Source organism: Manacus vitellinus, unplaced genomic scaffold (genome assembly GCF_001715985.3).
Source record: "Manacus vitellinus isolate BGI_N305 unplaced genomic scaffold, ASM171598v3 scaffold_1_pilon, whole genome shotgun sequence".
NCBI lineage: Eukaryota > Metazoa > Chordata > Aves > Passeriformes > Pipridae > Manacus > Manacus vitellinus.
In genome coordinates this window covers 39,449,096-39,476,446 of record NW_021939396.1, presented here as the reverse complement: position 1 = coordinate 39,476,446, position 27,351 = coordinate 39,449,096, and the positions used below count along the sequence as shown (strand labels likewise).

The window sequence follows — 27,351 nt, the reverse complement described above, 5'->3', positions numbered from 1 at the left end:
CACTCAAAAAGCCCTTAAGAAGCTGTAAATAAAAGAGCTCTGAAAGCCAACTGAAGTTCTTAGAGTGGCAAAACAACCTTTGATATTCCAGAAATCAGAAGTAAAATAAGCAGAGAACAAAGTAAGTCATGAAAAACCCAAGTAACTCTTTTTTTGACCCACAGAAAAAACATTTTTGTGCCTGAATAAATTCCAATTTATTTCTAAACGAAGCCTAGCTAAGGGAGAAAGAGCATGTGTTCTCTGAAGAAGCTTCACTACTGCAGAAGTGACAGAAGTGGATAGACAATACCAAGGCTGGAAAATACCAAAAAAGTAATTCCTTTTTCAAAGCAGTCAGGATTCCTATTTTATCTTTAATATCCTTTGTAATATTATAAATCTTTTAACTGATCAGCAAACTGCTTAAAAACAAAAGTCATTAGAGAAATTGTCATTTTCAGTTGGCCAGTACTACATAAGGTAAATAGGAGAGTTACAAATGCCTTGCAGTTTTATTATCTTTCCTAATCAAAACCACTTGATTTTCAGACACACCAAACCACGTTAATTTTCATACATTGGTAACGCACGTTCACAAACATTTCCTTGTCGCCTCAAAATATTTTTTTTAGTTTACATGAGAGTTCAAAAACTAAAGTCCTGACACCAGTGCATACTCCAGTCAAACTTAACAATCCATCTCTCTGTCTGTGCCTTCTGAATGGATAATCTAACATTACTCTTGCAGAAAAGAATGTTTATCTCGCAAACATATAGGCATGTGCCAAAAAGAAGTTGGTTTCTACCATTACAAGTTAACTGCTTAACAATGACTGAGGATAACAAGTCAACTTGAATTACTGACATAGCTAGGGCTCTTAGGAACTCAAAAATCAAACAACTAAACAGTGACTTGGAAACATTAACACAGATTCACTCAATAAACATGATCTCTGGAGATAAAACATAGAATGTCTTGATTCCTAGAGAAAAAAACTAACAGCAGAATAAAGGCATAAAAAGGAGCTCTAAGAGGCAATAAATATTTCAGTGTCACACTAAAAATCAAATTACTTGACAGAAGTTATAACAAACTAACAGCACTTCTTCAGATTGAAGTAGATAATATTTCCTTGAAATAAGTTATTATCTGTTTTATCCAGTTTGGAGAAGAAGATACACAGCTGTGCTCAGAAGTTCAAATTTAAGTGTAGGTGGATTTAAAAAGTCTGATGACACAGCTACATCTTTTTCCTGTTGAGTCAAGTTTTTCAAATTTGTACAGTGCATTAATACACAGAAGAGGAAAAGAAGATAAAATTATTTATCATTCTTCTTCTCATTTCATCATATTTCATTGAGAGAATATTTCCAACAAGTAAAAGAAGGGCTGTTCTTAAGTTTCATTATATTCTAATCTTAATTCAAAGAATGTGATATTACCTTGATGCATTTTTTCATACATTGACATAAAACAGACACTAACACAACATCATTTAATGATGGATATGTTTGCATATGAAAATCCTGAGGTAGCAGATAACTCAAGTGAAGTAGATACTCCCATTTCCCTTGCAATGGGTGTAAGTGAATTGTGTGCATGTTGGACCCTCTGCATAACTTCCTCTCTGCTTTATTTTTTTAACATTCCACTGATATTTGAAAGTTAAAAGCTAACTTGAGTCTGTACTCATGTCTTGCAGTATTATTCTGGCTTTTATGCCCATTCTGTCCATTTTATTGATCTTTTCCCATTTCACATACTTGGTATATCCTAATACCTACGAAAAAATTCTCTATTTAGGTACTTTATAAATAAGATCTATCTGCTGCATTCATTTACACTACAAAAACATAAATGACAAATTCTAGCATTTCAAAATAAAATACAACTGCTAAGCATTAGTCACATTGAAAAATTCTACTATTTCCATTCCATAACAACATAATCTAGTCTGCTGAGAGGCATTACAAGCCAATAAGTAGATAAGATAAAATAAGTCAGAAAGAATAATTATACGCATGCTTTGCAAGGGAAAAAGGTATTTTAAAAATGAAAAATCTCTGCAGAAATTAACAAAGAAAAGCAATGACATTAGGATGTTCTTAAAGATTATGTTGCACATTTGTGCTTCATTATGAAGCTCAAACTGAAGACCCTGAAATACATAAATGGAGTAGCAAAAGTCAATGGAAGTCCAGGTGGTCATGAGACAGTTCTCAGCCAATCTTATATAAATTCCAATACAATTTTCCATGACACCATTATCACCAACCTGGTGTATAGTCAGCCAGCAAAAGAAATTCACCAGCCTAACCTAAAACCTAAACCACTGCATGCTGCTACAGTGCAAAGGATAGGAAAGCAGCAGGGCAAAGGATGGGAAAGGAGAGCTGAGAAGACAAAAATCGGAATTTCAAGTAACCTGCTACTGTAGAAACACTTCTTCAATGTAGCGTTACAAGACCAAAATAAAAAACCTTCATTGCTGTCTGGAAATAATATTGTATAAAATATTTTATAATCTTTGAGATTAACTACAGACATGTGAACACCATTACCTATAAAATGGAAGTAACTTGAAATGTGAATATAGAAAGCAACCCAGATAAACACTATTACATAGAAATTTCACTTACTGCATAGTGCATCATGAATATACCATATTGATTACTTTAAAATACTAGGAAAACACAGTAACTTAATTATTACAGTACCTCTGATTTACTTGCATCTCAAGTTGTTGTATTTTTTCCAAAAGCCCTTTTTCAGCAGCTTCCCTCTGTAATTCAAACTCTTTACAAGCAGTTTGTACTGCATCTTCTTTTTCACAAGTGAGCTTCTGAATGAGCAACTGCCTGTCTTGTTCTTGGTTAGATACTAACAGTTCTTTCTCTTCTTTTAGTTTATGGATAATTGCTTCATATTTTTCCTGCTGCTCACAGAGAGACAATTTTTCTGTTTTTTCCTTTTCTAGGGCACTCATTTCCAACTCTAACTTACTCTGTAGTTCTGTTATTTGCTCTGAAAGTCTTTTTTCTGCCTCAGCAGTTTTTTTATGAAGAAGTATTACTTTATTTAATTCAGTTCTAAGCAAATTTGATTCTTCTTCATATCTATCTACTAGCTCAGAAATGCACTGATCTTTCTCAATTGTCATCAGAGTCCTTAGTTCTGATAAGCCCACTTGATATTCATCACTGCTAATTTGTAGTTTATTGTTTAATTTATCTATCTCCTTTTTTAAGCTTTCTGTTTCCTTATCGATCTGAGATCTTAAAGTCTCTTGTTGCTGGTTTCTGCTTTCTTCCAAAAGAAGCTTCATTTCATCAGTTTCTGCCTCTTTCAGGGCAAGTTCAACTTCTAATTTGCACCTCAAATCAGACAGATCTGAAACCTTGAGTTGTAACTCTTCTACTTGTTGCTGTTTCTCCTGCATAACTAATTCATGAGATTCCTGCATTTGTTCAAGTCTATGCTGGTTCTCTTTTTTTAATTTATCCAAACAGTCCTTGTGCTCAGCTAGCACCTTCTCAAATTCCTGTAAATGCCTGGCTTGTAGGTTGCTTTCCAGTTCTTTTAAATGGCTTTGCTCTAAACTCTCGAGTTCTGCCCTCAGGAGTTGTAGTTTTTCATTGTTTTCAACATGAAGCTTTTTCAAGTCTTCGAGTACTATTTCACGTGACTGCCTCAGTTCCTTAATTTCAGAATTTTGTGTCTCCATTTGGCATTCTAATTCAAGTAATTTCTGGTCTTTTTCATTCTGGAGGCAAACTACAGCTTCTTTTTCATTTTTTACCATTGCAAATTCATCATTCTTATTCTGAAGAACTTCCTCAAGGCCTAATAAGTCACCTTTTAATTTTTTAATCTTCTTTTTATTTTCTTCACCATCCTCCAATAATTTATTAATTTTAGTTTCATATTCACTTTTCAAAGACTGTAATTCATTTTGATGCTTATCATTTAGTGTTTTTTCAAGTGAAAGTTTTACCTTCTCAATTGTATTTACTATTTCTAAGGAAGTGCATTTTAAAGAATTAGAAAAGTCACACTGTTCTCTTTGTACAAGCGTTCTAAAGTGGCAAAGATCTTCTTTTATGCCTCTTAAATGTACCTTGGAGTCTTGGGCAATAACCCTACACTTCTCCACACAAACACTGAGAGAAGCATTTTCTACTGAAACATCCTTTACACAAGAACTTGTATCTTGCATACGTCTACTGTCTATTGCATTGATAACTGAAGAATAAAGAGATTCCACCATCATTTCTGGACTTTGTGGGTCACTTATTACATTAGGAGATACCGGATTTTCCTCTATTACAAATTCATTTACTGCTGACATAAAGTCAGATTCTGGACTTTCTGCTAATGAATCCAAGTCTAACGATCCTTGCTTAAGAGCTTGCTCCAAGTGCGGATGGGCAATAGTTTCAAAATCAAACGTATGAGCATCAATGCTGTCTGGAGACAATTCTTCTAATGGAGCTGGGGGACACACAGAAGGACACAGGGGACCCTGAAGACTGAGTGATGGAGGAGTTCTTGAAGAGGTAGCAATTGCGGTTCCTGTTGTACTTTCCATCCTTGGTGTGGTAGCAGATTGTGGCGAAGCTTGGCTATTGGAGGCCTACAAATTATAAAAGACGAATTCAACACTCAACAAAGTGATAAGCAAAACTGTTAATATTAAAAATTGATTAAAAATTACCAAGCAAAACAAGAACTTTAAAAACAAAAAATTAAGCCTTGTTATTTTTAAGAGTCCAAAACATGTACTACTAAAACTTAAGTAAAAAACTGCAGAAATTCAGAAAGATTTTTTTATTAAGTTTCAAAAAAGCCTAATTTGTAAACACGTAAATATTAAACGTTCATCTAGCCAAAAGTCTTGCATAGATCACATCCAACTGTGGAAAGGACTGAAACATAATTTTAGATGACAATAAAATGAAGTAATCAGTCAGAAATAGGCTTTGTTTTCTAACAGCCTATTGAACTCAGTTTTCCTAATAATTTTGTTACTAAAATATTTTTATTTTGTTATTGCCAATCCTGTTATTAAAAAAAGCATTGTAACCCAGTCATTATTAACATATCCAACTAAGGCTTACAAAAAGCTTCACTATAAACAAAAATGCTGTCTACTAACATTAAAAACATGTATGAATTGTTCTGCATGTGAGAGAGTAGAACTAGTACATAATGAAGAGCACATTCTAATTAAAAGCAACATTCTGACCTTTCAGAATGCAAGACATCACAGCCAGAGTGGATTTTTTTCCCCCTTCATGCACTCCCATAGATGCCAATTTTTGTCATTTTGCCTCTAGACCCTGGATACCACCAAATCTGATTCTGTAGCACCAGATCTTTCAATATTCAGCTGAAAAGCTAACGGTTAGAATAAACACGCATAATAATTCATGAGTAACACCACCTTGTAAACCAAAAAATGATTAGTTACAGCTTCTCCACCTTCATGGGACTGTCCCCAAGTAATTCTGATCAATTCTAGTGCTTTGATTCTTAAAAGGCTAAAAACTCTCCTTCAAATCAATTTTTTTCAATTAGTTGTGATTAGGTAACATTTTAGACCTCATTATCATCAGTTCTGGTTCAATACTATATTAATTTATAGAGCAAGATCTCAAGTTTCAGTGCATACGCTGCTCTAAATTGCATGTTTGAAGATGAATCTTTTCACATTAGTTTTTATTGAATAAACTTTTGCCATCCACTAAATTCAGCAACTTGACTGGCAACAGTTAGGGGAGCTTGGCAACAAATGGTCAGCAACAGAACTCCATAAAACCTCAGAAGTGACAAGACATTGAACTGCCAGTGTATAAAAACCCAATTTTTGTTTTCTCAATCTTTTACAAATGGTTGTTATCTAAAAAGGTACCCAATCCTCCTCTGTACTGTGTAAATGTTCTCTTAATGGAGATGTAGTGTGATTAACAATTCTCAACTCTGATTTAAGAATAATCTATTTCCAGCTCCAAAGCTCATCTATTCAGCATTTAAGCCTCACTCCATTAGCCTTTGCATCTTTATGAAAGTAAATCACACAATGATTTTGAAATTCAGTAATGAAAACTCACTATAAAAAAAAACTTGTCATAGCATATAAAATATTGTCTTTATTTATCAAAAATGAAGAGGACACGAGATGAAAACTTAAAGGAAAATTCTCCTTTTTAGTGTTACTATTAGGCCAGGTTTAAGTATTTTTGAAGTATTTCCCTTGTGTTTAATTTCAGCTTGCTGTTTATCTTAGAAAACAGAAAAATAAATGTTGAAGGATCCAGGTTGATACACGCCTGTATTCAAAGCACGCTTTAAGTGACAAACATTTACCAATGATAAACCAGAGCTCTATCAGTAAGAAAAGCTAGCATAACAGATGTCAATAAGCACATACTAAAAAAAAGCACTTCAAAGACTTTGAATATGGGAAAGCCCAACAGAAAGCCACATGCAAAGGAAAGATAGTATCTACTTTTAGCAATCCTGCAGAATCATACTAAAAGGTAAAGAATAAGAATATAGCATGAAGAAAAACAAAAAAATAATTGTCACTCTGTGAAGCAACACTCTAATGAACTTGGTTTCCTCGTAACCTGGGGTTGTAATGTATTACACACCTCAGCAGTGGCTGCTGTGAGCTGAGTGTCTAGTGAGAGTACCAGATTAATGCCTAGTAAAGAGTTAAACCTCACATTTTCAGTAGCTGAAACTATATGAAGAGCTTTTTTACTATTGCTTCCTCTCTAAGAAGCCTGTGCCTGCCTTCTAGTCTGTTTTACAATCTACAGGCAGCAATGTATGCATGTGTCATACACTAATTTCTGTGGTGACGAAGTAGAGTCAAGAGTGAACAAGAAAAAGATAGAAAGCAGAGACAGAAAAGCAGAATTAATTTCACAGTTCCCAGGTATTGTTGGATTACATGCCTTGTTCTAGTTATGTTACTACAATAAACAATACTCAGAGAATGGGGCAACTCTTAGAGAGATTACAAACAGTGTTTGCATTTAGAACTCAACTAGAAGAAATGGTAGATTCATAATCTGATTTGAAAAGTGAGCTGCTCTTACAAGAGAAACTTTTAACAGCAAAGGATTGCATATGTTAATCACTTACTAACCATGGAGCAGACACCTTAATCATCTTACCCAACTCCTACCAGCACCTTAACTTTCTCCTGGACACCTTTTAACCCAATCGCTGATCTGCTTAAACTTTCCTGTATTATGGAAACAAGAGGGCACAGACACATCTTTGATGTGAGACTATTAAATTACAAAGAATGAGCAGAAACCATTAAAGAGAAAAACAGATTTCAAAGTAGTAACAAATTAAACAAATATCCACAACCATATTCTTTAACTACCCTGATGCAATACTAAAATAAGAAATCAGATAGAGAAGCACATCATCACGTTCTATGAACCTGGAAGCTGAAACAGTAAGAGGTATGGGGACACTTAGAAAGAAACACTCTTAACATCCCTAGTAAGGTAGTGGATCTCCTCTGACTTGCTCTTCACTCACTTGTCTGCAGTCACAACTTTTCTCTCCTGCCTAAAGCAACTACTAAAAGACCAGTTGCTGTGGCTGATGCAGTAGGATGAGCTCCCATTTGACCTGGAAAGATTTCTGCACTACCAACAATTCAGGAGAACTATCCCAGTCCAATTTAAAGAACCAGGCTTCTGGTGCCACTAGCATGGAAAGGGAGGATGGGGTCAAATGTGTCTCCTTGGGAAAGTGCAAGAGTAATAATTTGCTGTATGGGCAACACTCAACACAGTTTGTTGCCAGCTCTGCACCAAATTGGGACAATATATCAATTCACCAACAGAATGTGTGGTTGCATGAAGTTGTAGGCATCTTCGGGACAATCATTAAATGTTTATTCATCCTTCTAATTACTTACTCTAAATTCCTATCAATACTAGGGATAAAAAAGGAATATTTTAAAAATTATTTCAGTAATTCTATTAAAAAAAATAGGCAAAAGTAGCATAATTTAAAAAACACTTCTGGATTATCTGTGGGAAAAGCAATGCCAGAGAAAGACTTTCATTACGTAGTAACAAGAGCACTGTCTTTGAGAATAAAAAAAGTCTCTGACAAATCTATTTGCTTCAATTCCAAAAAGAGTTAAAATGAATCACTGAAATTACACACAGAAATGGGCATTTTCAAGATGACATCATGAATGGTCCAGTTCTAACTGTGCAGTGCAATTTACTCTAAGGAAAGAGACAATTATCCAAATCTGTCTAAACACTTGACATTTCTGCGTCAGCCAGGAATCCAAAGTGGTCAAAGTACAGCAAAAGAGAAGAGTGCGAAGAATATTCTCCTGATTTGACAGACATCTTTTTTTGTGCAGCCAGATACTGACAAAAATTTCTCAAGATAGGCAAGTCTGAACCAAGAAGGGCAAACCACAAAGACTTCAAGAAGTCAGGCACATTTCCTGTTTATTTTTCTACTGTTACTATGTATATTTCGAATTAAATCTTAAATTTCTCACTCTTCTGACATTGCAAGCCTTAGTGAAAAATTAATTTACTAGAACGCCTGTTATTATCTTGGTTTTGTACAAGATAAATTTCAGGATAGACCATGTTGAGAGTGAACTTCTGTATTTCAGACAAAGGTCTGTTGAAAGGGCGTGTTCAGAAAACTTCAAGATATCACAGAATTTACACCACTTCCAGGCATTTCAGTGGCGAACAGCGTTAAGGTCCTAATATTTTTGTTCTTAATGGTTGTTCATTTGAAAAACAATCTTCATAAAGAGAGAAAATAGCTAAAAAATTACTTAGGTGACACACCTTTTCTATGTTATAGAACAAAGAGCAGACCAGATTTCATATTTTACATAAATGAACAGGAGATTTATTGGAAGTCTTTCAAGTCGGAGAGAAATAAAAAGATAGAGGACTTTGTGTCACCTGGTTTAAGCAGGAAATTGCTATTCAAAATTAAACATGCCCACAACCTTAGCAGTTACAGAAGATGCTCCTAGTCTGTCAAGCGCATACAAGAATTTACACCATAAATAATAGCAGTACCCCAAACTGACACTGATTTTCTACAGAAAAAACTCCAAACTTGAAGCAGTCATCTTCACAAAAAATCTTAAGCATTGCTGAATTCACCCAGAGCTTCACTGAGACAGGCTGCAGTCAGAAGCTAAAAGGACTCTGATGTATTACGAAAGTTAGAGGCTGAACGCACAGAAGCAAAAGTGATTGGCAGAAACGCAGTTTCTAGGGGAAGATATCCGCTTGACAGGCAGAAAAACTAGGAGAAGATCTTTTTGCCATCTGTTCCTTCTGTACTCAAAGAAGAAAGCTGCACAACAGCCAACCAAGGCCTTAAAATCTCCTTAACTGCTTGTGCCAAAAGGACCTAAGAAGCAATGCAGAAATCTAGAGAAACAACAGCTTCATTGAATACAAACTAAAGTGACAAAGGCTCTGCATTCTGCCTTCGTCAGAAGATCTGAAAGTGGCAGAAAAAAATATTAACAGTGTAATTCTACAACTTCTGCGGAATAGAAGCATCTATTAAATGTTTAGAAGCTATTGAATATCTTTTGACTATTCTCTAGATACTCGCTTTACGCGTTTGAAGAGCTCAAAATTTTTGGAATGTTTACTAGTTCATGATTAGAAAGGAAACTTATGCAGTAATGAGACCAACTAATCTTTACATCTGGAAAAACAAAGTTGCTTTCTGAAGTGTTTTGTAAAACAATATCATGAAAATATTCTACTATTTTGAATATAATATTCTCTTTTTTATTGGTAAAGGAAAGAAAAAAATACCTTTTGTTCATTCAGCAGGTCTGTAATCGTTTGTGACATTTCATCCGAACTCTGTGCTGCCTTTACCAGGTTATGTAGAGCACGTACATGCTGGTGAAGAGATTCGAAGTCACACAGTATGGGAACCCTTAAAAATAGTACAGGATTACTTTTTTTCCCCACACAGTTAGTTTAATATTCAAATATATTAAAGTGTGTATTTCAACAACACTAAACTTCCCTCTGTATAAGGTTTGTACTTATTTATTTCATCTATTTTACATGGAAAATCTAGTAAGACTACCCGGTATTTGCGCTTGAGATTAAAACCTTGAGAGCTTTTAAGGAGTAGATAACAATAAACACAATGGGCAAGTAACATGCCAGTCTTTTCTCCCAGAGGAAACATTTGCCAGTAGGACCTAGAGTTACAATAACAGTAACAGAAGAAAATTGGTAGTGATTAGATCTGTAATTGAAGCACTTATGTTTGCAAATGACTCTATTCTTCTCTCCAGTTGGATTCTCTTCAACACAGCTCTTCCTTTGAAGTAGCAATTAATTCTCTACTATTTCATTTTCATGATAGGTAACCCGAATTAAAAGACTGATTGATGTGTCATGATCACATTGCAAGTGTTGCAAGATTACACCTCAATGTATTTTGCATTCTCTGCTCAATATATAGGGCAAGTGGCACCTAGTGTATTTTTGAAAAATTAAGATCTCAATAATTGTTCAAGCATATAATTTCAGAAGACTGAGGCACTGTAAGTAAATTGAAAAATCATTTTAATTATGCAGCTCAGGGGTTCAGTCGGATAGAAAAGGATTTTGTGCTGGGTCTCAGTTCGCCTGTTGCTTGCTCTTTACATGTTAAATGAATATACCAAAGAAAGTACTACTCAAGTTTCTTCTGAAGCTCAGTGTCTACCCATAGAGTGTGACAGTTTTGCACTTGAGTTGCAAGTTCACCTCTATTATCTATATTTTCACTAAATGCAACACTGAGCCAAAAACCCAGGAGGAACATGACATAATCCCACCTCTATTGCCATCAAGTGGAAAACTATGTCACTACAATTCAGACCAACTAAAACAGCTTAGTTAGGGATTGGTTTTTGGACAATAGCAAGGCAAAATTTGCCCTCAACTCAGTACAAACTTCCCAGAAAGCTTGTAAAATTCTCACAGATCAAAAAATCAGGCAAACATTAGCAATAAGATACTTCGGCTTGCACTTTTTCCCCCCTGCAGAATCAGTGAGGCCAAGACTAAGGGCAGAATAAGAAAAATTAAAAGGGAGCATGAACTATAGCATGACGTAGCGCAAATCCACTGTCAAGCAGACCAAGTCCACTACACTTATTCTAAACTTCAACAACAATACCACAAAGATAATGAATCAAAAAGAATGCCAGCACAAAATATAGGTGAAAAAAAGCAGTTAATTCCACACTTGCGTTAAGCACCAGTAACAGGTATTGGACTGACACTGTTGGTGAACATGATAGGTAACTGACAGATGGCAGTGAAGCATCTGCCTCTTGCATTTACCTTTGCAAATGTAATCCCACCTTTGTGGGACTGTGGCCTTGGGGTAGGGGGAAAAAAAAAAAGAATCTCAGCAAGTCTCTGCAGACCTCATCTAGTGAAGGATGGTGAAACATGAAACATCCCAATGTAGTCATACTGATAAATCTCATCTTAGACAGAACCTTACAGAGAACTTGCTACTGCCCGTTTCTTGCCCGTTATCTTGGTCGGCATTTCTCCATCTTGACTGCTCCAGGTTTAAGACATGCAAGATTGAAAGCTCACTCTAACAGTCATCTTTTCCAGAAAGACATCTCCAAGTTCTAGATAAGAAACTAAACCTGTCACGTTTCTTGTGAGACAAAACAGTAGCTTTCCTGTCTACATATGCATGTCCGCCTCACTGCTGGGAAGTAAGAAACACAGAAACAAAGCTTCTACTCAAAATTATGGATTGCCATAGACAGCAGAGGCACTTGGAGACTACACTTTTTAGTAAAATCAGTGTGTTAGAGAAAAAACAGTAATTGAATATAAGAGATCCCTATGAACTCGTGCTGAGCTAAAGACATTAATTTTATTTCCTCTGGAATAGCACATAACAAAAAGCAAAAGCAAAATAAAAAATCTAATCTAATTCCGATCTGACAAAACAAAGTTATGAGTTTATTTCAGTTTGAAACTGACATTTTTTTTTTTAAACCATGAGGCAGCTCAAAAGAACACCCATCACGCTTTACATCTCGATACAGAATACATGTGTTCAAATCAGAGCTTGAGTACATGAAGTACGTAGATATGTATCAGTGAAGACCATCGGTTAAGAATGGTATCAGTTCAGAAAATATCCTTGTCTGTTCTTTATGGAAAATGAATTTGGGGTTGGAAAGCTGAAGAAGGTGGGACCACCAGGAGAAGTTATTTCTGTAACACACAAAGTTTAAAAAGGTGCTTTACCTGAGTAATGGTTGTACTTCTGAAGGACAAAGAGACTGTAAAAACTGCAAGTCACTCAATGAGATATCTGGAAGCTCACTGTCAAATCTGCGAGGTTTTCGTGTCTGTAAAGAAGAAATTAATTTACACATTGTTGTAAAGGTAAAAATCAAGATTACCAAGGAAGGATTAAAAAGAGCTTAATAAATAACACAGAAAAGATGTTAAACTGATCTCTCTCAAAAGATTTCCTTTTTTTTTTTTTTTAAGAAACCATGTCCCATCCCCCTAAAAAAAAACCAAAAACAAAAACACACACAAAAAACCCCAACCAACCAACCAACCAAAAAACACCTTCACATTTGTATCCACTACTTCTATCCGCCTACAAGCATCTAGTCCAACTTCCTCTATATTTCCAAGCTTCATAAATATTATGGATGAGTTTAAAAGTTAAGGGATAAGAGATGGCATTGAAGCTTTACTTATTATGCTGCTGAACAGACAGTAAAATATTAACTCAGTTCAGTATTTGAAACATTGAAATGAATAGCATTCCTATTTTCCAAGTATCCTTCAAAAAAAAAAAAAAAAGCTGGAAAGGAGAAGCTAAAACGTTAAAAAGGCAAAGTGAGATGGCAACATTAGAATCAGGGAGTTAGCTTACTTCAATTAACCAAGCCGTACAAAATCAAAGTTAGCAGTCAATGCTTAATTACAGATACACTTTTCACCTCTTCATGTTATCAGTCAATTAAAAGACAAAAATGCTTTTCCACTTATTCAGTGATTATCAGGAAACAGGGAGACCTTTTACTTGCTTTTATCATCCAATTAATTTTATGGCTCTATTATTCACAAGATGATTAGATGATCAAATTATTCCTCCTGGCTTCTTTTTTTTCTGACCATTAACAGCAATTTGTTGTTCAATATCACAGACTCCTTAATAAACAGGAGTATTAAGTTGACATTTCTTTTCCCACTACACTGGGAGTTACAAACCAGTGTTAATATAGGCCACTAGTTCCCAGTCTTTTCATTTGTGTCACAGCAATGTGACAGGGACATAGCTTGAATGAATTAAGCTTAGGTTTTTAATTCCTCAAACTGCTGTATATAGAAATTAAACAAACCCAAAGATATGAGTACATACACAAAAGGATGGAGGCCAGGAGTCAAGTCCTCTAAACAAACGATTCCTTAGAAAAGACTTCCCTGGGGAAGGAAGAGAGAAAAAAGTTATTTAACGAAAGAAATGCAACATACAAACAATGTCTCAACAGAAAACAATTAAGTTACTTCAGTTTTACAGCTGAACTACATTTGAAAGCTAACTATGCCATTTGTTGACAACATAAAATTGTGAATGACCACAGAACTTCAGGCAAAACCTCACCATTCAGGTAGAACTTCTCACTTCATGGAAGCCTCCTTTTGCTTAATGCTCACCCATACAAAATCCTCAACTTCTTTTCCAAACCTTCACTCTAACCTTGCTAATCTTCTTTCCAAAAATTTCTTATTTTAGCTGCCAATTCAGAACACAAGTTGCAGACTTTGCAGAAGGAATAATAAGAATACTTTTACCAGCAACTGCATTTCTAAGTTTTCTTTAAACTTCTGATCAAGGTCTTTAGACACGGGTCTTAGTTCTTGGGTTTTTCTTAAGTAGTCCAGAGGAAGTCATAGCAACACCCAAATATCCAGTAATAGTTTTAAAAGTGTTGTTTAGAAGAACAGTAAAGCACACAGGGAACATTTAAACAAAAACTGCAATAAAATTTAATAGGTAGAAATCTTATCTTTTACAAACATTAAACTAATCACAACTTTCACAGTATTTTGGATAATTATATGAAACAGTTCTCTGGTTTGATTAATAGAAAAACATTTTGTTCACAGTAGGAACACCTGACACACTGCATGAACTTCCTATTTAAGTTTAAAAAAATTATACAGGTACTGAAATTAAAATATAATGAAAGTATTTTAACTAAAAAAGTTATACTTCAACACACTTCTGATTTCACATAAGAGAAAGTACTTACTGAACAGTTTACCGAAAGATTCCCTTTTTGCCTTTTCAGCTTCATATAGGTGTTTTCCATCTTTTATTAAAGCACCTGCCCACTGTGAAAGGGAAAAAATATGTAGTTAGTTGTCAATTTATACACTGACACAAAGGTTTGGTCTCAAAATTTTATTTACTTACCTCCCTGTAGTGTTTTATGAACATTTTTCTCCTCACAACCTCAACAACAGCTAGACAGTACATCTGAGGAACAGTACTGAGAGCCTCTACAACTTTGACCCTTTCTAGGAGTTCTGTTACAAGACGAAGCAATGCTTGTAGTTTCTCTCCATCTTGGTCAGCATGAAGCATTACAAAACAACACCACCTACAAAAGTAGGTTACACTTTAGAAGATTGTAACTCAGTAATTTTTTTTTTTCATTTAAATTAGGTTAGCAACGTCTGGATGAAATGAACAATGGCATCATTTCACATGGGACAATAACAGACTATCTGAAAGTACCAAGCTACTCAGAATTCAGTAGTCACCTTGCAGTTGCCTGTTAATTTCTTACAGTAAGTCATCCACATCAGTGTTCAAAAAATGAACATTTACCATCATTTGAGTAGAGCTATTGTTTTGGCAAGAAATGATCTTAGCATAAATGACCTTAGGACCAATAATAATGTAACTTTCTCCAGTAGAATTAAAAAAGCTGATACCTACTCAGTAAAAAAAAAAAAAAAAAAAAAAAAAAAGACTACTTTTAGTTTATAAGTCTTATCAATATTTATTGAAAAGCGTCAGCAAAAGATAGTAAGAGTAGGAATATTGTCAAAGAATTAAGAACAAAACTCTGTTTGGGAAGTCCACACAAAGAAACAGCCCCTTTAACATACAAATTCTTGCACTTTGTAACCACAACTTCAATTATCCATGATACAATCGATAGATTAATTTCAAGCACAGCCACCCACATAACTAAATCACAGGGTAACTACTGAAAAGGTGATCAACTGGTGGGCTTGAGGAGAAACATTACCACAACTTTGCCACCAGAGAATACATACAGTGGAGGCATATTCCACAAGTTAAAAAAAAAAAGAAATTGCTTTTATTGAGAGAAGTCAAGTAAAAGTGAAACAAATACAGACAAGTCAACATTAAGCAATTAGGAACACATACTAACAGAGAAGCTACAAGGCATTCACTCTTTCTCATAGTAATGATTTCCTTAAGACACACATTCCTTAAACAGCCTTGCTGCAACCTGAAGCAATAAAATTTGCAAAGTTGTAACTTACTTCAGTCTGACTTGCAAATTATTTGCAAGCTCTTGTTTGGCAGTGGTACATTTCTGTTTAATATCTAACAGTTTTCTGTGATTAGTTAACATAATCATCAGCTGATTTGCATGACTCAAACACAAATCAGGCAGCACAGAAGGATCTTTCAAGTTCTCAGCTCTCTTCTGATTAGCCAAAAATCCCTAGAGGAAGAGAGACATTTGTTACACAAGTTTTGTGACGATCAAAAAGCATGGAAATGATACAGCTCCTCCAGAAATGCAAGAAGTTTAATAAACCTACTGTAACCATTGAGGAGTATAACAAAAAGATACATAGAGAAATCAAGTTTTAAAGTTGCTTTCTTTCCATTCTATAGTCCAGTCCCAATCAGTCTTATCTGATACTTCACTCCCAAACAGTTACCAACACAACCCAAGTAGAACTTTACACAACTAACCAACACCAGAGAAAGGTCACAAAAATTAATACTGCAGAAGAGTAGCTGCCAGGATAGAGGGGATCAACCATCATCCTAATTCCTGCAAGCAATCTTGTTGTTAACTTCTGGCATATGCAAAACATAATACCAACTTAAAGCACATTCAATACTACTGTGGGCTAAAGAACATACATATTTTGAATAAAGAAATTCACACTACACTAATTCTTCTCGAGAGCCAAGATCAGTTAGACATTTTATTCATATGCAGGAGGTGGGCACGGCAAAGAATCACCCATTGTGGATGGTTACAGGTAAACCCTAAAAAGGTGAGAGGCAAAATAGGGAAGATGGTCTGCCATTGATAAACATGTCTTAGATGGCTGATTACAGATGATAACATATGTGCACATATAGAAGAAACACGGAGACTGCTGTCATAACTACTGTGCTAGGCCATTGTATACTTCATCTCATTCAACAGACAACATAAAAATATTCCTGGAAACAGTGTGGTTTTTTAGGCAAGCAAATACCACCCAATACCACCAATTTTAGCCTTGCTGTTGTCCGCATTCATATCTTATCTCTGACACGTTGCTTGAACATCACAGTGGTCACTATATTTGTAGTTCTACAAACTTGTTTAATAAGTCTTTTTCCTTAATAAAGAATTCAAAACCAGGCAATAGTTTTAAGTGTTTCTTTCTGAAGCTGAAGTTGATGAGAACAGAAAACCATAGAGTTATATGAAAAACTGCTGAAAAATGAAACCAGTCATTACTGATTTGATATTGAATAAAAACAATCTTGTCCTAATCATCATCATCATGCCTAGGCTTAAGATGCTATAAAACACATTTACAAAGCCTGCAATAAATATTTATATCCTCGTGAGAGCAGCACAGAAATCAAAGTAAGTATCAAACAAGTCATTCAGTATAATGAAAAGGAAGATGCCCACCAAAGATGCAAGAGAAAACTGAAGAATCAACCATTTACTGAACTCTGAGCAACTTCTGTACTGAATGAGCAAAGACCCTCTGGAAAACAAATACTGGCCGGAAACATTTTAACTGTATGTATTATCTGAACCAAGCGAATCAATATCAGAAAAGGTGGGGAAAACTGTTATTGATGAAGAAGAAGAGTGCCCCAACAAAAGAAGTTGGGTTGTTTACTCAAGTAAGACAGAGACACTGAAGAAACATGCTGCGATAATAGCTAGGGAATTTTTAAGCACTGAAATAAAAGGCAGTATGGGCATGTTACAAAGACTTGAACCAGTCAAGAATACTTTCACATCTGAGATTAACAGATGTTTATAAACATTAGGACAATCAGATTCTATATAACTTTGCATCAGGATTAGAGAAGTCAAAAAAATAATTGCTTTTAAATAGCAGCTCAGTAAGCTTTTTAAATGAATCACATGGCACAGAGCTTGAAGTTACATAAAACTGGATGCGGTGAGCTAGAAAATCTTTTTCAGCTTTACTTGCAGTTTCAAAAGGTTATTCATGAAGTTGAGTATTTTTGAGATTTCTGTATCTGCGGACTCATCTTTAAAGTAAAATTTAAACTAAAATTACCCTAGCACACAAATCAGAGAGAAAAATCTCAAAGGCCAGTTAAGAAAAACTGCAATAAACTGAGGGAAAGTAGAAGGGTTAGGGGAACACCAATAAGTTGTGGAGAAATCCAACATGTAGATAATCAATTGTTCTCATAAGATCTTGCCTTTCTAGCCCTGATCAGGTCACAGGATTTATGACATGCAGCTCACAGTCAAACTAAGAAGGGTCTTGAAAAATAAGTATGATAATGTCTTTATGGATTTTTCCCAATGACTAATTCCAAATCAAAGAAGCAACAATCATAGAATATTTAAAAACATTTTAGACTGAAGTTCAGACAATCAACAAGGAAGGCATCAGTGGTGTAATAAGCAGCTAAGAAGACCCTGAAACACTATAAACATATAAATCTAAGGTTTTCTTTGACGTAACAAGAAGCAGAGGAAAACAAAAGTACAGAACCAGAATCAAGGCCATCCATCAAACAGTTTGACTGTTTAAAAGAGCTAATAGAAGAGTAACACTTCTATGAACCTAACTAATAGAAATGTATTTAGATGCAATAAAATGTTTTAAAAAGCTACACTAACTAATAGGGAAATTTAAAAAAATATAAAATCAAACACGAGGCAATGTTGGAAAGGATAAGCTCTTGGGCGGAATCACACTGAAAGATTAGAGAGGTTCCAAATTTTCGAGAGGCACATTCTTATCACATAATGCCACCTGCTGACCGCCGCTCTACACGCTCATGTTACAAATCCCAGCAGCCACAGAGAAAACCAGTTTTTAAATTTATCAAGGCAGTTTTTCTTATTAAATGTTAAGGGCTGGAGATTAACTATTGAACCGGCTGTTTAATGGTCAGTTAATTGAACAGCCTAATGGAAATCAAAAAAACTCCTAAGGCAGGTCCAGGAACAAGGAAATTAACTATGCAATGAGGTCATCGAGCAGCAAATGAATTTGTTCCGTGGGACAAGTTTGGTTTGAATTTTAATAATGAAACTGAGATTGGTATAGAAAGTCAACTCAAATTCTGGTTAGAACAACAGCTTTTCCTGGCCAGGGGAAAATAAGCCTACAGATTCCAAACCAAATACTGCCAATGAGATTAACACTGAGATGTTCCTTATCTTTGTTCTAATAAAGTGCCTCCACATTATTTCTTTATGAACAGGAACAGTTCACTGCTGGAAGGTGTGAGGTTAAAAAATACTATAAGTGTTTTCATATAGCATCAAATATATATATATATATGTTATAACACAAATTGCAAGCACTATCTTTAAATTAAATAGACAAGTCCTCATCTGTATTTTTAAATATAATTAAGCCCTTGCACTTTGCCAATCCTCTTCAATTTCCATTCAGACTATCATTTTAATGCGTAACATGATACCAACTCTAGTATCTTAAAAGCATCTAATTTTTTTCCCAAACAACTACTAAAGCTGGTATGAAAATACTTACTAAGGCTCAAATATAAAAATCAATTCATAAAAGCATCTCACAGTACACTTAATTACTTGTTTAACCATGAACATTTAATTAATTGAAGCTTTAAAAAAACCCAATAAAACCCCAAACACACCATCACATTCTAGCAGACTTTTCTTAAAAACCATTATATCATACATAAAGGAATAGACAATTTGTAAAAGAGAAAAGGCAAAGATGAAGATTTGAAAGTTAAAGTCTCTGACAAGTCTTGAAAAGATACAAGTTCTAAATTTACAGTAGCATTTAAACAAGGTGATGAAATAACTTTCCTTTCCAACTGACTGTTAGGAATCTCACTCAAAACTGGGACTGGTAAACTTGAGGTAGGCTCTTCATCCAAGGGAAGAGGGAAAACAGCAAAAACCACCACTCACTGCATGGGGCAACCAACTATAGGGATGGAAGACTAGCTTAGCCATCATGCTAAATTACCTTGCATTTAGCACTGGCCTACAAAATAAACACACTCAAGACAAACTTGCTTCTAAACTTACTCACTGAACCTATCTGAAGACAAGCTCTGCTTTTAAACAATGCTGCCAGAAGTACTGGTAGCACCCACCTTTATGCACCAGACCAAAGAGGCAGCAGGAAGCCTGGATCCTACACAACTGTCAGCCCAGCTCTCTTCTCTAACTCTCTCCAAGATAGGGAGGTAAGATTACTCATTTATTCCTACTAATAATTTATCAATGTGCAAGCAGAAAAAAGAAACTCATGCCTTTCTTCATGATGAAAATCTGAACATCAGCAGGTAATGGCTATATGCAGATTTTTATATACTTTCAGCTGCAAACAAGGCATTAAAGGACAACCTTAATCATAGAGTTGATTGAAGCTCTTCACAGGAACTGTATTTAATATAGCAACTTTCATATGACATTGTAGTCTTTTTTAAAAACAGGAGCTATATGTTTTACATTTAGAATAGCCTTTAATCAAATTTCTTATCACTTAAAATGACACTGTCATAGTGAGGAGAGTAGTGTGTCTTCACTAAAGACTGATCAGCCACTGAGCCCACTTCTTCTTTCCTGATCCTGTATCATTGAGTTACAAGTTACCAAGGACTCAGTATTGACCTTCAAAATATTAAAGTATTTCTACTTAACTCTTTCCCTATCTCCTCCTAAAGTTATGATTTTCTACCGCTAAACCACGTGAAAACATGACCACAGGATGCAAAACCTGCCAATATTTACATGCCAAATTTTTATGAATGTAGTATCTTTTAGAGCAACTCCAGTGTGATATGTTGAAAACTATCTTGCATTAAAACATGCAATTGTTTCACTGTAACTTTAACAGTATACACAAAAATCTACAATCTTCCAACATTGCACACAAAAAGGTGTATTACCTGAGCAAGTTCTTTTTGTTCATTCACCAGTCTGCTGCAGCTTGCTATCATCTGGTCTAATGCATAGAGTCTATCCTCAAGACCTTTAATAGCCTTCATGTTCTGATTATCTAGTTTGGCGATAGTTTGGCGACATTCTGCCAGAAAGGGCTGGATGATCCTGGGATCAAGCTAAAAAAAAAAAAAAAGTTTATTAGCAGTTGACACACTGAAAGGTGATATAATTTAGTTAAACGAGATTTTTTAATCTCAATATTTTTCTTTCCTTTTTTTTTTTTAATCTAATCTGTGACTACATCTGCCATCTGTTTCAGAATTCTGAGTAAATGAGTCTGTAGATTCTATATCACAGCATGAACATCTTTCAATTATTCCAACCAGGCCATCATAGAAATCAGGATCCTCATAAGGCGAAGGGACATTAGTTGAGGGGACAAAGCAAGGTGCAGGGGGAAGAAGCAGTTTAAAGCTAATGGACACAGTCTGCCCTGGAAGAGAGTCCATATAGCTACAGTCAAAACAAATCCTGAATATAACTCAATGGAAAGTGCAGAAGGGAGAGTGATGGGAAAAAGCTGCAAGAATTGCCAATCTTTTCCCACTAAATGAATGTTTTAATTGACTACTCAGACAAGCAGATCAGTTCTAAGCAACTGGAAAACACGTCATGGAGGAATAATGTATTTGTAGTACTTCTAGCTAATTTTTTTTCCAATAGAAACACATTTTAAAAGTTATGTCATCATATTCCTTCACAGGCCATCATCCAGAAAAAAAACAGGTATCTGAAACATCAGGAGGCTGCAAATGTCCACAGATATTAAGGGTGACTCTTCAAGTTTCATCATAGGAGTAGTGAATTAAATTAAGAGTTCTAAAAACAATGGAGGTAATTGTAACATCTTACGAAGGACAGAGTTTAGTCTAAACCTGGAATATATTAGTTAGGAACATAATCAGAATCATTAGGTGTTACCAGAAGATGAACAAACTTGCCCAAATTTATCCAAAATGGGTATGCCATCTCTTCTATGAGAATCTTGTGAAAAAGAAAGCTATTCATGAGGTCATACTATCTGTCGCAGCAGTGGCTTCTTTCATCACGTGCAGGATTTATGCCACTTACAAATTAAGGAGCAATTATAAAGAAAAGGTCTTCCATTTTCTTCAAATTGAAAGACTTCAGGGGTAAGTACCAAAACACAGTAATTAGCCCATAACTTCTCAGAATAAATAATTAATACTGTTATTAATGTGACAAAATACATCCAAACTCTCTGAAAACAACAAAGGTTAATTATTAGTATGTGATGTCTTATAAATCTTGAACTTTCTCAAGTGAATTGTCCATCTTCATGAACCGATAATAAAAGTAGTCTCTAGTATTAAAACCAGACTGATTTTATAGGATCATCTTCATTGCCACTCTATTCAGGATTACTCCTCTTCAACATCCTGAATTAATCCACTGCAGCATCGAGAACAGTTTCTTAACAGACAAAATACAAAAGAACAATATAGTAGGGTTTTTTATTTTCTTTTTACATCCATATTCTACCTGTGTTTTATGTCTTTTTATAGCAATACAGGAATGCCTATTCCTCTCATTCCACTCTATAATTTATTTTCTCCATCCATTCTTTTCATCCCATCTTTGACATAATTGCATCTCCAGCATTCAGCCCTACATTCACAGGTAGACAATATTGCTCTCCTCATCTTTTCCAAGTATCTTCCTTTTCTAGCCTTTTATTTAAGCGGCTACAACAGCACTTAACAGAAACATCTGGTCAGCTCCTACTTACCCACTGCTTTTACTGCAGCCTAGGTTTCTGTAATTAGAAGTGTCATTTTGCAGAAACACCTAGGGCCTAGAACCATCAGATAACTAGCAGCACTCTGTGCAACACACCAGTTACGTCAAGACTACCAGTACCGAAGGTATAAAGCCCTTACTCTGATGCCCTACACTTTCATGAAAATCTTACCTGAATTCAGTTTTTCAACAAGAATTGCAATCACAAACCATTTGTATGGTTCATATTTCCAAGAAGGAAAGGGCATGGAGAGAAGGCAGGCAAAACAATCAAAAAAAATTAGTGCCATTTTCTTCTAGCTTACTGTGTTAAAGTGCCATCTGAAATGAGCATTAAAAGAACAATTATGCCGCAAGATGTTTAGTATTTTCTTTTCCTTTTCAGCCGCAGGTCGCTTCTTTTTTCAACTAATTAAATATCAATGGTAACCAAAGATTCAATCCTTAGTCTGTGCTGCTAATCATAACAAGTAACACATTACTTCAAAGCTCTGGGGGTTTTTGGGAACCCAAATGGATCAGAATTGATCAATCACAGTTCTGGAGGTGGCCAGAATGACTGAAGCATTTTCCCTACCTGCTAATTCTGCTTATGCCAAGAATACAAAAAGAAACTTAATTTTTGCAGGTTCAATCACATTTTTCCCCTAAAAACGAATCAGCTTAAATTAAAAAAACAGTTATGATAGTTAAAATAAAGCATTTCTGCCTAGTTTTAAGTAAGACAAGGACAGAAAAGACAAGTACAAGAGAGCCTCTCTAAAACATGTGATGTATGTCAGATAAGACTATAAGCTGATTAAAAAAGCTGGAGTAAGTATTTAACCAAAGTATTTTTTGCATTTTTCTGTCTTTAGGATCACTCTAATTTATTTGGAAGCATTTTTTTAATGTCTGACTCCTAAAATACTGATTTTTAAGTGACACTACATTTGTGTCCTGTTAATATTACGTAGAAATTGAATTTATTGTCACACAACCAAACTAGTGGGGTTTGTTACTCTCGCCCTAAGTTAGTAGAAAGCACCTGGCAGCATTACTGAACAAACAGACAGAGGACTGCCTCAGACTTTAGCAAATAGGAAGTCTTTTACACACAAAATCAATTATTGTTTTTGCTAAAGAAAAAAAACTTCTAACGTCCAATTTTTTTCTTAGCCTTTTCTGCACTACTAAAATTCAGACAGCTTAAAATCTTAAACAGCCTTTAATATTATTAACATTATTAATTTTAAGATAGAATTGAAAAAAATCAGTGCAGAACTGACCACATCATAATGTTCCCTACAACAGATGGGTTTTAGAAATAACAGTCAGTTTTTCAGTCCTACCTTACAGAGGAAATGAAGTGTCAAAGACAATAGAAATTGTTTTCTTTGTTCAAGGTATATTGAGTTGCAACAGTATGATGTTATACATACGCAAACAAGGCTAGACAATGTAAGAAATATCAGCTACAGTGAAAGCAAAGAAAGAAGGAAAACTATAGGTAAAAGAATTTTAAAAGATTATAATGCTCACTGATTAAAATAATAATCTCAAAAGTAAAGTGAGCAATGTTTTATTCTACCAGCAGCAGAAATACAAACTGACACTTCCCGGACTGATTGGGCTCTTCTGAGCATATCTGTATCAGCTAATACAGAATTCATAGATATAGTATATAAATTTATCATAATTAACCACATGAATTTGTTCTATATTTTAATAAAGGCTTCAGTATTTTAAACACAAAGAACATTAACTTTGGTCAAGGAAAATCTTTAGGTTTTTTATAAATGTAATTTCTATGAAAAAGGCAAAGAAAGAATAGAAGTCACTTTGCTTAAATGTTACAAGAAGCTATTGACTTTCTCAAATAGCCATTCCTGTTGGAAACAAGCAAGGTCACAAGCATCCATTGTGAAATTATACATCTTCCTAAAGCTCAAATTCTTAACACCTGAACTCTTAAAACAATTTCTCCACCCTCATCCATACCTAGTCTCTGTTTTGGTCTTCATTCAGACCATTATCTGAGAAACAAGTAGTTACAAAAGGTTGAGACACTTCAAAAGCACTTGCATCGGAATAGGCATCAACATTCAACGGAAAGCAATTTGATTTTAAAAAAAATTAACTTACCCTGCTCATAGAATCAAAACATTTTCTGACCAGGGATTCAACATCATTAGGTCTATCTTGAACATTTATCCAGTCTAACAAAGACACATTGAAGGAAGGCTGATCATCATCTTTCAATTCTACTGATGTTTCGCTGTCCTGGACAGTAGCATTTTGACCACATTCCTTATCATCTTTTACATTTTCAGGGTCTGTGCCTTCCAATGTTGAATGTTCAACTGACTTGCAAAACGATGCTAACATTGATTTATTGTTCACTTTAGATATATCAGGATAAAGCACCAATTCAGCAGATTTCCCATCCTCAGTTTCGTCACTTTCTGTTCCTCCATGCTCAGCTGAAGAATCCAGTCTTCCTAAACACTCTCTGTAACTATGTCTTGTTAGGCACTCCAGCAGTGGTATCTTGGCCATGATAGAAACAGCAGAACCCAACCTTTTTTTAAAAAGTGAAAAGAAAAAAAACATCATTATCTACAAGCCAACGTGGCACAAAATCTTAGCTACAAATCTGTAGCTAAAATGTAATATAAAATACTATTTATTTTAGAATTGAAACAGATTTCAAAATTACTTTGGAACTACTCATTCAAAATACTCTGTTCAGTATTAACATCAAGAAAGGACAGCGGAAGAAATCACAGTTTTTGCTCTCTTCTGCTGCAGAATATGAAGTGTTCTAAACCAGGAAATAAGCTTATAATGAAGTGAAAAAAAAAAAAAGAGTTTGAAACTGAGACATACCTATTTGCTTTTTTTTTTTTTTAAAACACACAGCTGGGACTTCCAATCTGCATTGATACCAATGCTTAGTATCAAAGATTTGAGTATCCTCTGTCCAACTACTTTTGCAGAGTTTGAATAGTTTCTATATATTTGGTAAGAGCTATGAAGCTAAACATTTTTTAAAGATAAAACTTATTTATGGTTTATTTTTTTAAGTATCCAACATCCACTCACACTCTATTGGGTAAAGCACTCATATAAATACCATAATACTATAACAGCCACAAAGACGTAGATTTTCCTCCAAGTAACATCCAGAGTATGCAGGACACAAGTATACACACATATACATACATATATGTACACACCCCCCTCCAAGGTATACATATACACTCAAAATTTATGTTATGACTTCATACTTTGAACACAGACTGTAATTGTTAATATCTCCCCAAGTGTATTAAAAAAATTAATTCAAAAGTGTAAATGGGCATTTAAAAAATCTTAATGTCTAAATTTATTATCTAGCTATTCCTCGTGCACATTTGGAATGACTCCAGCTCTTAAACAGCTGTTCATTAATGAGCTTATCTTCCATATAATTCAATACAAGTTCTTTTGTGCTGATGAATACATGGAAAAATGTCAGTTAAAGAAATAGCCAGCAAAGAACAGAAAGAATGTTCTCCATGACACATAATCAAACACATGCTTGATTAATCAGAACTAGCACCACACATACAAGACTCAAAAGCTATGTTTAAAGTATTGAGACTGAATTTAATAGCAAACCTACTGTGTAAGTTTCAACTTGATATCATCTATGGACTGCAAATAGCTTGAATACACATTTTCAAACTTGAAAAGCAGCTTTTGGTAAGAGTATGTACAATCTTCCAAGTTGGCCATTATGGCAGCCCAGCCTTGATGTTGAAGATGTTCATCGTGTACAAGACCTTCACAAAAGGAGCAAAGCTTCTTGGCAACCTCATACATTTCCTGGGGGGGAAAAAAAAAAAATAAAAAAATCAGCAAAGTGCAAATCATGTTATTGTGGTAATTACACTGAAGCGAAGATATTAACATAAAGTGTGAAATTTAAATAGCTAAAAAGTTGTACACCTTAAAACTTCATCAAAAACAACAATACTTCCTTTATTCTTAAATAAAAAAAATTAGTTAGATGACAAAAAACTATATATTATTTACTGAGAAATAACTCAAAAACAGGCAGGTGAAAGTTGCCATTCCAAAAGCACCTTATAAAATTAATCAAATGCTGCTAACATAAAATATTACACACGACTAATAACGCTTGTACTAAAAATGTGATAGAAAAAGCTGGAAACAAGGTCCAATAAGGAGAAAACTTTTAATGGGTCAAGTAGAAACTCAGAACAAGACAATGAACTGCAGGATCAGTTAGCGAAAGCACAGGTGCAACAAATGCAGGAAGAGATGCATGAGGAAACAGCAGGGCAAATAATCAAAGTCTTTTACTGATTAATAAACCAGATGCAACATGATGAGCAGCAGTGCAGAGCATCCACAAAACTAAAACATAATGCTGCAACTTGGTGTGTAGAAAACAACGTGGAAGTTTTTCTGTTAAAAGTACTGGATGACACAGAGGTATTTTACAGCCATAAGAAGGCGAGAATTTGCCAGCCCACATGGAAAACTTAAACAGAGACCTCCATATGGCAAGTACCATATCTTACTATAAGTGCACTAACACCAATGACTATTATAATCAATTCTAAAGTTTTAACTAGCAGGAAGAGCAATTATTTTAAATCTAGCAATTTAAGAACACAGGTTGTTCCCCTCAAAGGGCCTACTAAAACACCAATATGAGAAAGTAATACAAAAGTCATAAATCCCTCAGCTTAAAACTTTACCAGTAACATACTACATTGAAAATATTTTCCTGAGCACACCTGTATTTTAAGTTTAATATCTACCTACTCTATAAAAAAAGTCTTTCCACTTCCTGCAGGTTGAGCACATTGCTAAACTAGGACTAAACACAACTTTCCCATGCTATTGTAAATGTAAGAAAACCATGCATAGAGAAACAAGTTATACAAAATACAGTGAGAAAGCAGTGTTAAAAACCCAACACATCTCCATATTTCAGAATGCATTTGCTGCTGAACACATGGAGTAAGCAGCACACATGCATACCCAAAAAAGTTTAGGGACCAAC

At 34.9% G+C, this 27,351-nt stretch overlaps 1 protein-coding gene across 2 annotated transcripts in view; it reads right to left on the bottom strand.

The window, feature by feature from the left end:
• Positions 1 to 27,351, bottom strand: part of RB1CC1 (RB1 inducible coiled-coil 1) — a 69,287-nt gene that overhangs the window by 17,997 nt on the left and 23,939 nt on the right. For both annotated transcript variants that reach the window (XM_018080272.2, XM_018080269.2), the window contains exons 6-15: positions 25,939 to 26,141; positions 24,417 to 24,852; positions 20,477 to 20,647; positions 15,613 to 15,797; positions 14,507 to 14,693; positions 14,343 to 14,424; positions 13,448 to 13,509; positions 12,313 to 12,416; positions 9,841 to 9,967; positions 2,701 to 4,616 (exon numbers count right to left, since the gene is read on the bottom strand). In XM_018080272.2, coding sequence (XP_017935761.1) covers positions 2,701 to 4,616; positions 9,841 to 9,967; positions 12,313 to 12,416; positions 13,448 to 13,509; positions 14,343 to 14,424; positions 14,507 to 14,693; positions 15,613 to 15,797; positions 20,477 to 20,647; positions 24,417 to 24,852; positions 25,939 to 26,141 — 3,473 coding nt within the window. The remainder of the gene's footprint in view (positions 1 to 2,700; positions 4,617 to 9,840; positions 9,968 to 12,312; positions 12,417 to 13,447; positions 13,510 to 14,342; positions 14,425 to 14,506; positions 14,694 to 15,612; positions 15,798 to 20,476; positions 20,648 to 24,416; positions 24,853 to 25,938; positions 26,142 to 27,351) is intronic.